The 16,901-nt window shown below is 46.1% G+C and overlaps 1 protein-coding gene across 1 annotated transcript in view; it reads right to left on the reverse strand.

Annotated features, from left to right (window-relative positions):
- The window catches only part of CUL5 (cullin 5), a 497,462-nt gene extending 480,851 nt beyond the window's left edge, over nucleotides 1–16,611 (reverse strand). The window contains exon 1 of the mRNA XM_069202325.1: nucleotides 16,226–16,611. Coding sequence (XP_069058426.1) covers nucleotides 16,226–16,582 — 357 coding nt within the window. The 5' untranslated portion in view covers nucleotides 16,583–16,611. The remainder of the gene's footprint in view (nucleotides 1–16,225) is intronic.
- Nucleotides 16,612–16,901: the final 290 nt, after the last annotated feature.

Below are 16,901 nucleotides of genomic sequence, written 5' to 3' on the forward strand. Positions count from 1 at the left end.
GGTGTCTGATTACCATGAGAGGCTGGTGCGGCCAGTGCTGCCTTATTCATAGTTCCCAGAGCAGATGCGCGGGGCCTGCGTCCTGGGGTTGGCCAGGTCCCGTGTGCCGAGTGGGAGCGGGACACCCTGGTGAGATTATCGGCGATGTGGGGGCTGGGAGCTCTGGGATTGCCTGGACACTGGCCGGGTTGCGGCTGCCTCGTGATGGCCCTTGATCTTCCAGAGCCGGGTGCAGTGGTGTTGAGGTGAGCCTGGCCCGGGACTCTGGGAGCAGACCGTGGCCTCATCAGCAGACTGTGGACAGATCTGTGCCCATGATATTTGCTGCTGGGTTGGAGCCTATCGGCTGGGGGCGCCCCAGCCCCCTCCACCCCCAATCACCTTGCTCCTCCCTGTGTGGGCCTGCTCTGGGGCATTACTGCATGGAGGCATGTGGGGTGAACACTGAGGTGCTGTGGTGCGCTGGAGGCAATGCAATGAGCTCCACCTGGTTGCCTGGACTGGCCTTGTGCCCAGGGTGCCTGGTTACGTGCATCCTTGACCTTACATGTTTACCTACAGTGTGCAGGCCACAGCGCTGCCCCCTCTCATATGGGGCCCACCTGGCATAGCTATTTGGCTGGCATTCCTGCAAAAACCTGTACCTGCATTGTGGCACTGACCCCGAGAGCTCTTCACAGCGGCAGACACTTCATTAATTGAGCACAGAGGGGCCTTCCTCATTAGCGGTGCAGACAAGCGGGATATGGGGGCCGGGCCGGGTTGGCGTGTGGCTGCTGGGTTAGACCTGTCCTAGTCCTTTTGATGTGCAGAACTGCTTATGCATACGGACACTGAGATTGTGATTGGACTGCCGGCATGCTCTCTTTGGCCTCCTGTGGCAAGTTCACCCCACTAGTTACTGGCTATGCTGGTCTACCGCCCGCTCCGGACTGTTGCTCACTTTCTAGTGGTTGACCTGGGACACACTTCGGGGAACATTGGCTACCAGGGGAAAAATGGATAAGAGTCAAACCAAACTACATTTCGAACGGTGCAGGTCTCATAGGTCACACGAAGAGGATGCAGCACCTGCAGGGGCTGACCTTGACACCTCGGGACCTGAAATGTGCAACGAACTATGCCAAATCCTGACAACCATGCAACTTAGCCTCACTAAAACTGACGGAAAGATCGATTCCCTTGCCTATAGAATGGACAGAATGTCATAACGTATAGACAAATATGCAGAATGACTGGATGCAGTGGAACGAGTATCGGATATCAAGGATGACAGGGTTGCTTCAACAGAGGCACAGAAGCAACTCAAGAAAACTGTTTCAGTGCTGCAGGCCAGGGATGAGGAACTGGAGGGTCGCTCCTGACAGAATAATGTGCACCATTGTTGGCCTGGTGGAATCCACAGATATTATTGGGTATATGGAAACTTTTATTGAACGCCTCCTGATAGTCCTGTTGGGCCACAAGGCTTTCTCTGAATTGTTTGTGGTGGAGAGGGCGCACCACTCCTTGGCTCCCCCACCCCGCTCTCCCCGGGTACCGGGAGCCCGGCACCCACCCCATCATAGCAAGGCTCCTCAATTATAGAGATCAGGATGCGGCGCTTAGCAGGTCTAGAGAACTTCTATATGAGGGAGTTAACATTTCGATATTCCCAGATTTCACACCGCATGTGTATGAGGCAAGGAGACAAGTCATACCGGTGATGCGCAAACTGCAGAGGTTAAAGCTAGACTATGCAATGTTATACCTGGCCCGAATGCGGGTCACTATTGACAGGAAACCTAAGATCTTCAATGACCCTAAGAGTGTGCAACAAATCCTTAAACGATGTGTGTCTTCCTGGGCCGGGAGTATGCTGTCTCCGCCTACGACTGCTGAGGGAGCACCCTCGAAGGACAAAGATGAGCAGGACTGATTCATGGTCACATAACTTAAGCACTAGGTGTCACGATTGGGATATTGCTTAACCTTGTTAAATGTTGGTCTAGTTGATTGTTGTATTGGGGCAAAGGGATATGCCTGGAGTTTACTGGGTGGTCTGCTTGTTATGTATGTGTGCATGGGAAAATTGGACTTTTCGTTGGCCCTGTGGAGTGTCTTTACTGACTCAGTGGGAATATGATTAGTGGGCGCTGAATGGGGGCTAGGCGTCCCTGAGTGAGAGTGCCGTCCTGCCGTTTAAATTTTTGTTCATTACCTGCACAATTGGAGCAATTATACACATGTTTCGGCCTCACTACGCCTATGTGTTATCACAATTCTAGTGTGGCACTCTCTGCCTCCATGTGTGTACACATTGTTGGTCTTTGGGTAATACGGTTCGGGAGTTGGGAGGGACAAGGGTAAGTAATGTATGGCCATGTCGATTGCTGGGCGGCATGGCATGGGAGAAGGTGGGTTTTGCAGCATTTGGACAATAATATTGTGCGAACCAATATTAGAGTTGTTGCCTGTGGTGGGTTGCGAATATTGGCTGTTTGTGATGCTTGGCGGGGACTAGCATGATGGAGAATAAGGATACTACGACTGAGAACACAGTTAAATTGAGGTTCTTAACCTGGAATGTGAGAGGATTGAATGATCACCGCAAGATCAGCAAAGTGGTGCTGTATCTTCAGCGGCAACAGATAGATGCAGCTATTCTACAAGAGACACATTTGCCTGATAATACTGGTTTGCTCACGGTGTGGTGCATGCAAGCGGATTGTTGTGCTTCTGGGTTTACGACCCATGCCCGGGGTGAGGGGGGGTTCTCATATGGGAACACAGGGAATCAGGAATTGTTCTACAGGAGGTGTGTACTGATCCTGGTGGTCGTTTTGTTGTCGCACACTGTCATAAAGAGCATTTTGAGGCACTACTGGAAGGGGTCTACAGGGCCAATTATGATGACTCACAGTTTTATTACACCTTGCACACTAAGCTAGCAGCTTATGATCACCTGCCACAGATTTGGGGAGGCGATTTTAACTGTGTGCGGGACCCTAATCTGGACTGCTCTTGCAGGCACCCAAGGCGGCCCTCCGCAGCGGCCCGTGCCATTGTGGCAATATTTGAGGCCAGTGGCCTGGTAGATGTATGGCAATATCGCTCACCACGGGAGAGAGGCTACAAACTATTCCACAGTCCATGATTACTGGCTCATCTCATGAAGCGTGTTAGCCGGGGTGCGTCAGTGTAGCCACTTTCCTCACACATACTCAGATCATTCCCCAGTGCACCTGGTCCTAGACTTGGGCTGCCCCCAAGGGCGCATATTTACCTGACGTTTCCCACAATACTCATTATTAGACACAGCATTCCGTGGGAAGCTGGCACACGCCACAGACAAAAGTTTTTTGCACTAACCTTGGCTCTGTTCCAAAGTTTGCTACTATATGGCAGGCCTTCAAAGTATATATCTGAGCGATTACTATCTCTAAACATGCAGGGGTGCTCCACTCCACCACAAACCGTCTGCGGAAATTAGAAGGGGAGTTGGGGGAACTGGAGGGCGCTCATGTAGCGGCAGCAGAGAGGACGCTGCTAGGTCTGATCCGCTCTAAACTGGCTGAATATAATGAGCTAGCAAACAAAGTGATGCACCTTGGCAGATACGCTACAGCCGTAGTTTATGGTGAAAAAGAGAGACTGAGTGCCACTTTAGCTGCTCTTATCAAGAACAATCGTGGGGTGGGGGAGGAGGAGGTGATAACGGTAAACGCCGACCTGGGGTGCCGGAGCGTGGAGCCCCGCAGGTTGTGGAGAGGTTCTGCGGGTATTATCGTGACCTATATACGTCACGTATATGGTCAACAGGTTGGTGTCTCTTCTTCCCAGCAAAGTGGGTCCAGAACAGTCAGAATTTATACCGGATCGTTCCTTCAGTTACAACCTCCGGACCCTCTTTGTGGTAATCTCTCACATAGACCCCGATGTAGGCGCTGCAGTAATTTTTTGGACATGGAAAAAGCCTTCAACTCTGTTGAATGGGAATTCATGATATCCATTTTGCGCAGAGTTGGTGTGTGGGGTAGGTGATCTTACGGCTTGCCCGGGTGTATAGGGTCCCCCCTAGCCCGCATGCGGGTTAATGGGCTGATATACAAACCAACTGTCATCACCAGAGGCACACGGTAGGGCTGTCCCATCTCCCCCTTGCTTTTTGCACTGGTGGCAGAGCCCCTAGCCTGCGCGAGTAATGCGCCTACCGTGGCATATGCTCCCCCCCTTACAATTTAATTAATTCTGCATATCTCGATATTACGGGAGGTGGTGCAGCCATGAGTGCAGTGGGGCACGCTCACACTACCTAATTTGGCTGGCGGCCTTGGTGCGCCAGAACTCGAACTGTATTATAGAGCTGCGCAAGCTACGTTTGCTTTCTACTGATTACATAGCTCCCCGATCTGCTTCATCTCTGGTTGGAGCGCAATGGGGAGGCTCCTTTGTCGCTACATCTATTCCTGCTTGACCGGCCAGTGCGTCGATACCATACAATAGACCCAGTTGGCACAACAAAGCATCTTTTGAAGAAACTAGCCGACGTGCAGAGAGAACCCTGCTTTATTCTCAGAGTCTACCTCTGGAGTGGTGTAGCTGGTTTCTTCCAGGACGGGAGCGGGCGGCGATAGATGCACTGCGCGGACTTGGCATACATCGTATGGGTGACTTCTAGGAGGATAAGATGCTTGAGGACTGGGAGCAAGTCCGTGTGCAGGTGGCCGAGGCCAGACCAGTTGCACAATCTCATTATTTCCAGACATGGCATGCATTGAAGGCCTTGATGAATGACACATTGGCGGAGCCCCCAGAGGTGCCTGCATTTACATATTTGATACAATTGACAACTCCTCAGAGAGCAGTGTCTCTCTTATATCCTTACACACAAGACGTTGCGAAGCCTGGTCCCTCAAGGGCATGCCAGGACTGGCAGGCTGATCTCGGTATCCCCATTACTAAAAAGTAGCAGGCTTATTGTTGTTCAGTCATTTGTACCATTTCTCTGAACAGCTGATCAACTTTAAATACCTTAACAGGAATTATTACACCCCGGCTCGACTGTTTAGCTATGGATTAAGGGAGGACCCCTATTGCCCTCATTGTGGTCAGTAGGACTCTGGTTTTGCGCACATGGCAGGACATTGCCCAGGTATAAAATTATTTTTACCGCAGATTTTTAAGGTTCTGGGGGAAATCACAGGTGAGGCCTGTGAGTGGCCTTTTTCCTGCTGCTGGCTTTGTTGAAACACGACCTGGTGGTCCCCCGTGGAACTCGACGACTAGTAACTTTGAGACTTTTGATACTGAAGGGTAGCTATGCGCTGGATAAAGGGACCCCTGCCCACACTAGCGTAATGGCACACAGATATTATATACTGTAATACATACTCATATACATCCTTTTCGCCGAAGGCGTATCGCAGTAACTATGCATAATGTGTTTGTATATGCTCTTTCTATGCATTGGTCCAATGCAGCAATGTTAACATGTATAAAATGAAAATAAAGTTAAAAAAGAAAAAACTGAAGGACTTATCTGAGGTTAAAAATTGGACTTGCGAGCTTAGAGACAGCACGAATACAGGCTGCCTTCTGGATACGAAGGCGGAACCTGGCATCTTGTTCTGCAAGTAGGGTAGCGTCTCGACTGGTGCTTGAAAAGTAGTGGGCCCCCAGTGCTCCGAAGAGGGAGAGAGTACACTGGAGCCTCTGATTAGCTACAGAACCCCTGTGGACATTGGTGGTGTTGGGGGCCTGGTAAGGAGCAGAGGGCACTCTGGCCTGGAACCAGAGTGAGGCATGATTCCTCCTGAAGTTTGAAAGGGGAGGCCCACCCAGGAGCGGTTTTTGATGAAACAGGGCCCCAGGGCTCTTAAAGAGAGAGGGCCCTGTGGGCAAGAGTTGGAGCCATCGACTGGAGGGCCATGTTGAAGCCAAAATCAGCCGTGTATCTCGTGGCTAGAGGCCACTGACCCACACAGTTGCTGCAGGGCAGGCTCTGCTGGGCAGCAGGGATAAGGTGAGTGAGGGGAAGAGTGACAATGTTGGATACTGTGTCATCTACCCTCAGAGTCTCACCTGGAAAGAGCTGGTGCACTTACTTTTGGGCCTTGTATTTCAGCATTTTGACTTTTCTCTCCTGTGGAGAACGGGCTCCCTGGTCAGCGAGCAACTGCAGAGATAGTACCTGTGGGGTCTTGGGCCTGTACCTCTACCATTTTTTTTTGTTTGTTGCTGCCTCCACACTCTAGACCAGGGGCACCCCCATAAGGGGGCCCACTGTACTTCAGCAGCGCTTTAAAGGGAGCCTTCCCTGGACCGACAATAGCACCAACCGCAGGGACTGAGGAGGGGAGATATTCAAGGGTCTTTCACTTGCCTGCCCCTCTGGCTAGGTCATGCACACAGGGTCTCAAAGGCCCTACACCGACAGTGTGCCAGACATCATTAAGAGAGTTCATTAGTTTGATTTTAAAAATTAGCTATTCTGAAAATCAAAAGGGAGAAAGGTGAGCTCGCCTACAACTGTCCCATCCAGTTATACCAAGATCTCACAGTGATCACTTTGGGAAAAAATACAAACTTTTACCCCATCACTGATTTCTTCAAGAGCACCAAACGCCATATCAGAGGGGCCATGCTTTTAGCATCGCTTTACATTGAGTGAGAAGCACTGAACCCTTTGTTCACTAATAGAGGCTTCAGGGGTTTGACCAGGGAATCTAATGCCAGTCACACCCATCCAATCGACAAGGGCGATGTCCAGAATGACAAACTGTCTGAAGCAAGCCACAATCACAACTCACAAGTTCAACTGAAGAGGCCAAAGCTGCTGTCATCTCGCACCTGAAGAAACTGGAGGGGAGTCCCAAGGACTGGCACCAAAACATATCAGCCAAAGATAGCAAACTAGCAGTGGGACTTTGAACAGCTATCTTTTTTCCTGGGATGGAAGGGTTAGTCAGGATGCTGCCAGCCTGCCTCGACCTGATGTCCCTATCTTTTGAAGTTTTCTCCTTGCTAGGGGTCATGATTGTTTTGTTCCTGTAATTTGCATATAGGGTTTCCTGGGTTGTCCTTTTTATCCACCATGTCTTTGTGTGGCGGGGGAGGGGAGAGAGGACTTGAGTGTATACATTACTGAATCACTCCAAAATGATGGTAACCCCTTCCATGCTCCAAATCCAGTTAGTTATTAGAACTATACATTCCCTTAAACTAAATACTTTACATGTGAAGAGCTTGAATTCACCGGGCAAGTGGCACCAGGTAGAGAGTTATTGCTTTAAAAAACTCCCAGGTGTTATCTCTACAAGAAACCCATCTAACATGACAAGATCAAGTCTGCACACACCATAAGCAAACTCCCCACCAGGTATGGGCACTAGCAAAGAGGAAAACCACAGGAGTGGCCATATTATGTAAAGCTCACATAGAGACAAAGAGGGACAATATGTTAAAGAGCATTTCCAACATCATAGATCCCACTTAACACTCCTAAATATATATGCCAGGAATGCTACACAAGATCCTTTCCGGTGCAAGACACTAAAAGACGAACTGAATGATACACAGAGAATGGCTGGAGACTATAACCTAGTCTGGTAATCAGACAGAGACAGAAGCATATATGAGGGAACAGGAGCTATGTTGACTCTCCTTAAAAAAAAAAAAAAAACTCGAGCTAAAGCTCAGACGCATAGAGATACTTTAACCCTGACACAGAGGGCTACTACTTTTATTCTCAAGCACATTCGACATGTATCAACTACATACTTATTACCCACATCATATTTCAATCCTTAGAATCTTTGAGAATTTCAGATTAATTTATATCAGATCATGCACACAGGGCTTTCTTTGGCGGCAAGGTGTTCAGAGCCCATTAAAAGATTCTAACTGGTGCCCCATGAAATTAGACACTTTATGGTACCCCGTTAACAAGGCAGCCACTGAGTTGGCAACTAAGCAGTACTTTACTCTGGACACACCCCCTAAGCGAGCCACAAACAATATGTGACGCATTTAAAGCCACACTTCGAGGCTCACTCATTTCCAGCGAGATCAATCACATGAGTGAGTGAGACTTTTAGACAACAAACTTTCCACCGAGATTGCATCCCTAGAGTGACAGCATAAAAAGAACCCAGACTGGAGGACTCAGACAAGTGGTCATCCTAAAGAGTCACCTGAAAGCATAGAGTAAACAAGGTTGCTCTGAAACCTGGGACAACACTTCTATGGCAAGGGAGATAAAGATGGCAATCCAACTGGCTAAGAAACTTTGCCTCCAACTATCAAAGGCACATAAAAAAAATAAAACAGGAGAATGGGTCCTGGACGATAGAGGAGTATAGAAATTGATGCTTTTAGAGGTATCTTTCTGTCACTCTATACTAGGAGCCACAAAACATAATTTGATATATGAAACTACTTAAATAACCCTACTTAGACAGCCATTCCTGTCAAAAGAAAAGATGCTCCGAAAGCCCTATTGATATTGCGGAAGTACTTTTTATGCCAACTAACCCATCTGAGTACCTCCCCGAGTTAGTAAATCTCCTCAACCAAGATCAGTAAAGAAAAAAAAAAAAAACGCATGTTATTTATAATGATTCCATATGATCAGATGAGTTACAAAGACACACCCCCTTTCATTGAAAACTTCAATCAGATATATAGGTCTTAACATACCAAAGCACTTAAACAACTGGACCAAAGCAAACTGGCTGGGATTTAGCAGGTAAATCTTGGAAAATCTCAGCAGATGACATACCCTACACAACTTCTTGTTAGGTCTATGCCAATTGCTATCAAAGATATCAACTCCATCAAGAATAAGCTTAGCACGTTCATCTGGAGCAATACAAAATTGCTAACAGTTGCTATACTTCTAAACGACACCCAGAAGAGTGTCATGATTTAGGTGCATATTATTGAGCAGCACACCTACCCTAAATTTCTGAATAGGTGGTCAGGGAAAGTGAAAAAAAATAGCTTCACATGGACAAAGATCCCCTGTGTAGACCACTCTGGGACCCTACATTGGCTCGCATGTTCAAAATGACTGAAAGGTGTATATCTTGATACCCTAATAAAAAAAGGTTCTGGACATTTGGAATCATGTCTGTCCAGAGGGGCCTTACTCCATTCCCCTCAACCAACGCCCCGATTACACTAAACCCTGACTTCAACCCAGCAAATATGTCCAAGTCCTTTCAAGAACGGTAGTCGGGGAATGCTAGGCCCAGAGTGATCTATTCCAGGGAGGAGCTGTCAAGTCTTCTGAACAATGCAAACAAGAGATCCATGTCATGGAATCAGCTTACCCTACTCCTTCCAGCTGGGACACTGGGCACTCTATCCTCCCAACACATTAACCTGAGCAACACCTCTTACCCCTTTCAAGAAACTGTTCTGTACTCTTTTAGGCTCCAACAGCCTTGTATCCAAAATATATCAATCTGTTAAGAATAGCAAGCCAATCCATAAACTCTCATACCAGACACTGAAACAACTATTTCAAATAAGCAATGGGAGAGATTGTGGTGTTAATTCCCTAAAATATACCAGTCTAACCTGAAGAGAATTGCCATACAAATAGATGAACCAATGGTACCTAATGTTGTTGCAGCTCAGATGCATGTTTCCCTCTGCTGAAATGTCTGCTGGAGGCACGGGCAGACACCTGAAACCTACATCCAGGTATCATGGGTGTGTCAAGTTAAAGAGACTTTGTGGAAATAAATCCTAGTACATGTCAAAAGCACACTGGACTATCTTATCCCAGCAGATGAGAGAGCCCAGAGAACCCATTTACTGGGATTGAGACATGACAACTTAGAGGGGATTACCTAAACCGACTACAGATCAACACAATGGTGCGAACAGCCACAGTATAACTCAAGGAGTTATTGCATATCTGGGGATCGCAAAGACCCCCAAAACTCTAATTTGTAGACACCAACTAAGCAACAAAAACAAGCTGGAAAAGGCAGTATTACGATTAGTTTTGTCTTGACAGATACAGGCTGCAGGGTTATGATACAGATGCCACAGTACAAAAGAAACTCCTTACAAACTGATGGGAAGTTAGCTTCTTGTTCTCAGACAGCCAATTGATGAAAAAAGGTGCCAAAAAAAGAACTTGCTCTGGACTCCGATCTCTATGGTACCCAACACATCTGAGATATGAGCAAATTGTTCTTGTTAGTTCAGGTTGAGGGGGTTTTGTGCAGCACTGGTGGAAGTTAAGGATGATAAAGTATGAACGAACATGGAGTGATGGAGCAGACGCACTGGATAGCTACCAGATTGCTTCCTCTTATAGACTGACATGAGGAATCGGGGTAGTTTGTTTTCTTCTTCATGGCTTTATCTTAATCATAAAGTGCTATTGTATTATACTTCTTAGTTGTCACCCAAAACCCAATAATTAACTTTTTTTTTCCATATACCTCTCATCCCCTTTTGTATTCCCATTCCTGCTCGCAACTGTGTTCATTCCCTTGCCTATTTCTTATGAAACATGTTGAAAATGTGATTTTTTGTTATCAAGCACCATAGAAAGTGTAACATTTTTGCTGATATCTTTAATCCAAAAATGTAGGCCAGACTGAGGGTGGTGAAATTAAATATGTATGTGCAATGTTTGACTACAGGTTCAGATATGATGGGATCCATCGCAGCCTTACTAATAAGTCTTGATTTACAACAAAAAATGTATTTAATATAAATAAAGTTGATCATGGGCACTCAATGTTGGTGAATGAGGGTTGTGTTCATGTTACATGCAATTAATCAATATGTACTCAAACGTTGTGGTATGAATTAAGCCTTCAAGGATCAATGCTAGATACCGTCTAGAAGGCTATCTAGCAGTTTAGTTTTCCACAACATCCAATTTAGCAATTAAACAAGTGTTTGCAAATGTAATTATATCTTTGCTCTTGTATAGTATTTAACGGACTTGAAGTAGTTGCAAATTTATTTACCTCTGCAATATTTGGTAATGGCGTCTTACAGTCATGTGATAATTAACTATCAGTTTAAGGATGGAAGACTAGAATATACCATTATAAATACATTCATTCCACAAAAGCACTGATGTGCAAAACTATGTTTATGGGATGATCATTTTTTGTGAATTATTTTCCATAATTTAGGGGAATTATTGTTAGAGAATGGTTTCATTTTGATATTATTCTCCCTAGCTATGACGTCTCCAAGTATAACAGTGCTTTAGACAATGAAATGATCATAACACTTAGCTCAGCTTCATTGCTCTGTTTAATCAGAAGTCTCTTCATTAAAGTTAAACAATGCCATGTTGCCTTCAGAGCCCAATGTTATCTTAATATTGCACCAAACAGCTCAAGAACCTCGCCTGCACATGAAAAACTGCTTCCTAGACATCAAATCCATCTCTCAGAGCCACTCCTTCCAAAAACATAAATCAACATGTAAATTAAGAGAATACAAAATAAGCGAATGTGCAATATGAGCCTGTATTGCCACTGAGAGGCTCTGGTGACATTTACAAACCACGAGGCCAAAGGAAACAATGAGTATTATTGTGAGTTACATTTTAAATGCAGAGCATGTTATAAGAAAATAAAAAACATGCTCTTCTTTTGTAGCACATACATAAAGAAAGTGCAATTCGGGACAATATAAAACGTTTTGGCTGTCAGGTTTCTGCATTTACAAGTTTTATTTGCAAAAACTGGGGAAGTTTAATTGGTAGATGCTTGAACTGATAATGGGCCAACAAGAATTTGCTTTTCATGTGTACCGAATAATGCTCTGAAAGCAGTGTCATTGTCAAAGCTGTTTTTCCTCCCAGTCAGTAAAGAAAGACAAAATGCTGTGTTAAACATCCATTTATTTTATTTATTTAGGGAAATTAAATATCCTACAAATGAAGAATTCAGTACTGTGAATTATAGGGAAATAGCTCCTAGGTAAACAACTTGTTTCTGTAAAATAAAAACTCTGAAACCACTGGCAAACATTCAATAAGACGGCTTACGTATGTATACAAATGCACACACATTTTTAAACAACAGATAACCAACCAGGGAAGCTAAAAAATTGAAAACCACTGATTTGAATTAGCAGTTTACGGTCCGATGAATCTGAATCAAAATAAACTACACATAAATGTTAAACAATAATATAAGGTACAATAAATGGCTCTAACGACAGTTAGAACCCTTCAGACCATTGAACTGGTGGTTTATTATGTTGTTAAATCCGGTGAACACATTACTGGGTCATACCAGTTGCTTGTTGTGTACCCTATCGAGCATTCCACAGCAGGGACGTCTGAGGGGTGACTAATCTGGAAGAATGGCAATGAGGGGATGGGGATAAATGTCTGTCACTTGAGAAGCAGATTCTTTTAAGGGGTGGATTTATCAAAGGAGCTGTAAGGGCACAGAAGCAGCTTCCACCATAGGGCCCATGAGGGCAGGAAGCAGAAGAGCCACCTGAGAGCCGGCAAAGTGAGTGGGTTCTACACAGATATGATTACGACAGAGGGTCACTTTATTACAGGGCAAAAAAAGGATGATGGTGTTTAGTCAACCACAGAGAATGCATGGAGGGAGGAGTCATGACCCACCACAGGGGCTGCACAAGTAGGGAGGCAGGGGGGTTAAGTCCCACCACAGAAGCTGTGGTAAATCCAGTTTAGTTTTTATTGGGACTCAAGAGTTTTGCTTAGCCCTTTGGCTTGTGCGCCTGTCACATAGTGACTCAACATACCTAGTTTGCTCAGTTTTAGTCCATTTATTTTAAGATAGCTGCCACTGTTTACAGTTAGAGAAATGTTTTGATTCGCATTATCAGTGCCACTCTGTGAAGGCATCATTACCAGCATCATGGTCAGTGGTGTACGCAGGTATTCACATCACGTTCCTTTCTCAATTACGTGTGACAGGAACATAATGTACACGTGTTGGGGATTGTTTATAGAATTGCCATCACAAGTCTGCCTCCTTATCAGTTGTTTGGGAACATACCTGCGTCAGGGGTCCTACATGATCTGTATAAATACATCTCACATGGACAAGGTCATTAGAGGGATTCCTTCCAGGTGCCATCTACACTGCATGTCACCTTGCTGCAGGGCTCAGCCTTTGTGTCACCATGAAGTCTGACCTAGAGATCTCATTCCAAGGTAACAAGGGTTGGGGGGGGGGGGGGGGAAGCTTCTCATGGACATGGTACTGGCAGATTAGGTTTATCATACCAAGCTCTCATTAGGTTAGAGATTAGGGTCTCTTTGCTAGGGATTTTTTTTCCTTCTCATGTTTATTGCAAGATGATGAGGGGTTTTGTATTCACAACTATAATCTTCACAATTATGCTTCTGTTACTGTTCATTATCCTAATCATTGCAGCTCATGTATTTTATCGTAGATTGCAGTCTTTTCAATAAACCTATTGAAAACTCTCCTAAGTCTCCTTCATTGCCTGTGTGTGACTGAGACTTGTTACTAACGTGAGAAAAGGATAACTTCCGTTCCACCACGACTTCCCTGAGATGTCACCATCTAAAGTGCATGGGCAAGGCTGCCAGTAATCACCTTTGCTTTCTGAGTTTCGGTGAGGTACTGCTTGTGAGCCGGGAGGGTTGGGCCGACAATTGCAACTTGTTGTAGGAGTGGCTTAGTCACCTACAAAAGTGCTGTCATCCCTAAGCCAGCAGTCTCGCCTAGGAGCGAGAGGCCAACTACGACAGGGACGCACAAATGGTAGAGGGGGGATTTGAACCAACGGCAAAGGCTGCATGCTACGCAGGAGGAGTGTCAAGCCAGGGGACACGCGAGGGTGGGTGTTGATCCGACTATGGTGGGGATGTACGGTGGGATGGGAACCAAGCCCACCAAATGCAAGGAACAAGTCGGGAGTAGGCGCGAGTGAACGGCGCTCACCCACTATTTTCACAGGGTGGACACCGTCCACCCTGCCAAGAAGTTGGGCCCTACTGTAAAATGCTGAACATGTCTTGTGTAATTTTCAGACACCGGGAAACATTCAACAGCGTCTGCAAGTTGTCTGCTTTCGATCCAAGCAACAACGTGAAGGGGGCTTTCATAATTCAAAGTCCAGCTGGGTCCATACGAAGGCCAGATTTAAGGAGCCTTCAGGCCTGCTTTTGTTGGAGTATCCTGCCTCGCACCTATCTGGAGGCTATCATCTGGATGTAAATGTAGTGGAGGGGAAACAAAGGCTCACAGCTTGTTAGCACTTTGCAGGTACTTAAGACTGGCACACTTTGACTTTGCACAGTCCCTGAATATAAGCGATTTGCATGCACTGCTGCAAGAATGTCAAATGTGTTGGTCTGTCCCGGTATTTACACAAAATAATTTAAATACTGCTATTTTTTTATTCTGTTATAGTGCTACACATCAAAATGCAGGGTGTCAGAGCGCTTTAAACCAAACACACTCATTACATTGACATTCAGTCTCACAAGTTTGCACATCAATGTTCAGGATGTTACATAAGACAGTGAGGGTTACAAGGTGTAAGAGTCACTTATCGTCCTTCATAGCTCACTGCGCTATATTAGAAGGGATAACATTTATGAACTGCAAGTAACAAAATTATCTTTGTTTTAAAAGTAGTAATTCACTTAGCTATCTACATAAAATAAAAATCTCCCCTATGCATGTTAAATGATGTACTTTGCAGTTTTTACATTAACCATCTATACTACATTGAGTTAAAAGAGGCACTAGACAAAACACAGATCTTTCCAGCAACTGTGTTAACGCCAAAGTTATCTCACCATATGTGAGGTCTTTAGATCTAATGTCACTTCTTGTGATGTCACTTCCCATAAAGTCACGGGTTGTGATGCCACTTCTTGTGATGTCACTTCCTGTAATGCCACATGCGATGTCACGCGCTGTGGTGTAACTTGGTAGCCCCCCACTTTATTTTTTTGGGGGGAGGAGGGGCGGACTTGTGCCCTGACTATATGGGATGCACAAGGAGGGGGGTATGCCCACCACTGGGGGTGCACAATAAAGAGGGGTGTTGAACCCACCACAGGGGCCGTATAAGAGGAGCGTTTAACCCAGCAAAGGGGCCGCACAGGGGTGAAGGGGTGCATAGACCATCAGAGGGAGAGGACAAGAGGGGGGCTATCGAGTCCACCGAGGGGATGGAGGTGTGAGGGGTGTTGAGCTCTGTTGGTGTTCACACAATGAGGAAGGTGTCAAGTCAACCACAGGGACCCACAATGGCAGGTGGGGTGTCAAGCCCACCAAAGGGGCTTGAAATTTGGGCCACGGGTTCACGCACATTACAGAAAGCACACGGGGGGTTACAGTCCAACACAGGGGCAGCACCAGAAGACAGCTCACTACAAAGGGCAGAGAGCAGGGGAACAAACCAGCGTGGCAGCAGCTCCACGAGTGTGCAGCAAAGGGGTGAAGCAAGAAATTATCCCGCAGAAGCAGCATGTGAGAGGGGCGAAAGCAGCTCCACCAGATATGCATCAAGAGCAAGAATTGACTCTACTGTGGATGCAGCAAGGGGTGAGAAGCTACCATAGTGGTAGCAAATGCACAAAATGAGCAAAGGGTGGAAGGTACACTAAAGAGGCAGCTGAATGGGAAGCAGAGCCATCATAGAATATGCCAGGCAGTAGTAGTAGTATTAGATCCCTCCTCACCCCGAGGGGAAGCAAGGAAGAATCCAGAAGGGCAACTAAAAGCCCTAAAAACTAAGGAGCAGTAAATAAGATGCCAGAAAGATAAAGATTAGAGGCAAGCAGCTTAGTGGTAAAGGAAAAAGCACAGTGACGAGAGAGTTCAGTAGAGACGCGGCAAGCGGGACCTGGGTCTGTTAGAGACGCACCAAGGAAAGGACTCAGTTAAGGTGTACTGAATAGAAGCGATAAATCAGAGTGTACATGAAAGCTGCAGGTTACCACATGGGAGTTTGAGGGGCGGGTAATGTAGTTTTTAAATTAATACTGTCTTGCAGAAAAGAATTAAGTGACAAGAATGGTAACGTACAGCAAGACTGACAGGGCTAAGCTAGAACAAGCAGCGGAGTGTCAGGCACCAGTGGGAGTTGGGCAGGAACCAGAAGGTGTTTTGACATGAGATGACAGTAGTCAAGAAGGGTCAGAATGGTGATGGCATAGTGAGATGTCCCGCTACATAGCTCTATTTCGAGGGAATATGTAGTAGCTCCGGTTCTTTGGTTTTCTTACCTTTAACAGATTAGACGTCGCCATGTTCCCTGACGTTCTCGTCTCGCGAGATCCCGCGAGCTTGAGCGGCATGCGATTCCTCCTCCCTCTAAGCGTGTTCATCTGCCCCAAGCGAAGGTGATAGAACGCGCGTTGGGCAGAACCATGCTGGCTACTTTTCGCGAGACCTGGGACATGGGGTATCGCACGGCTGAAAATTTGACCCGAACCGCCACAATCCTGGCATGCCCGGCACCGCCGGTCTGGCGAGTCTTTACGTAATGCAACAGACGTTTTGATGTACGTGCCGTTGGGTGTGCGCCGCCTGCTGTTGAGACACAACGCCGGTTGGTGCGTCCGCTTCATGCTGGTGGCCATTTCGGAGTCAGGCACCTGTCAGCGTTAGCGTTTAAGTTGTAATATCCAAAGGGGGACGGAATCTAAATGTCGTATTAACGACGGGTGCTTGCGACTAGTTATGAGTAAAGTTAAGAACCTCTGCTCACTGTCTGTAAGTCAGCGGCTACTTTATAGTAATGAAGTTTTCGGCTAGGCAGGGTTGCCGACTCTGCCATTAGTATTTTTAAGTTAGCATTTTGAAAATGAATGTGTTTGAATACTGTTCAGATTTTAAGAATGCGTAGAGTGTTACCTGCAAGTTTGTGCCGAATATATTATTTTACTTTTGGGAGAGTTG

The sequence above is a fragment of the Pleurodeles waltl genome, chromosome 8 (genome assembly GCF_031143425.1).
Source record: "Pleurodeles waltl isolate 20211129_DDA chromosome 8, aPleWal1.hap1.20221129, whole genome shotgun sequence".
In the NCBI taxonomy this organism is placed as follows: Eukaryota; Metazoa; Chordata; class Amphibia; order Caudata; family Salamandridae; genus Pleurodeles; species Pleurodeles waltl.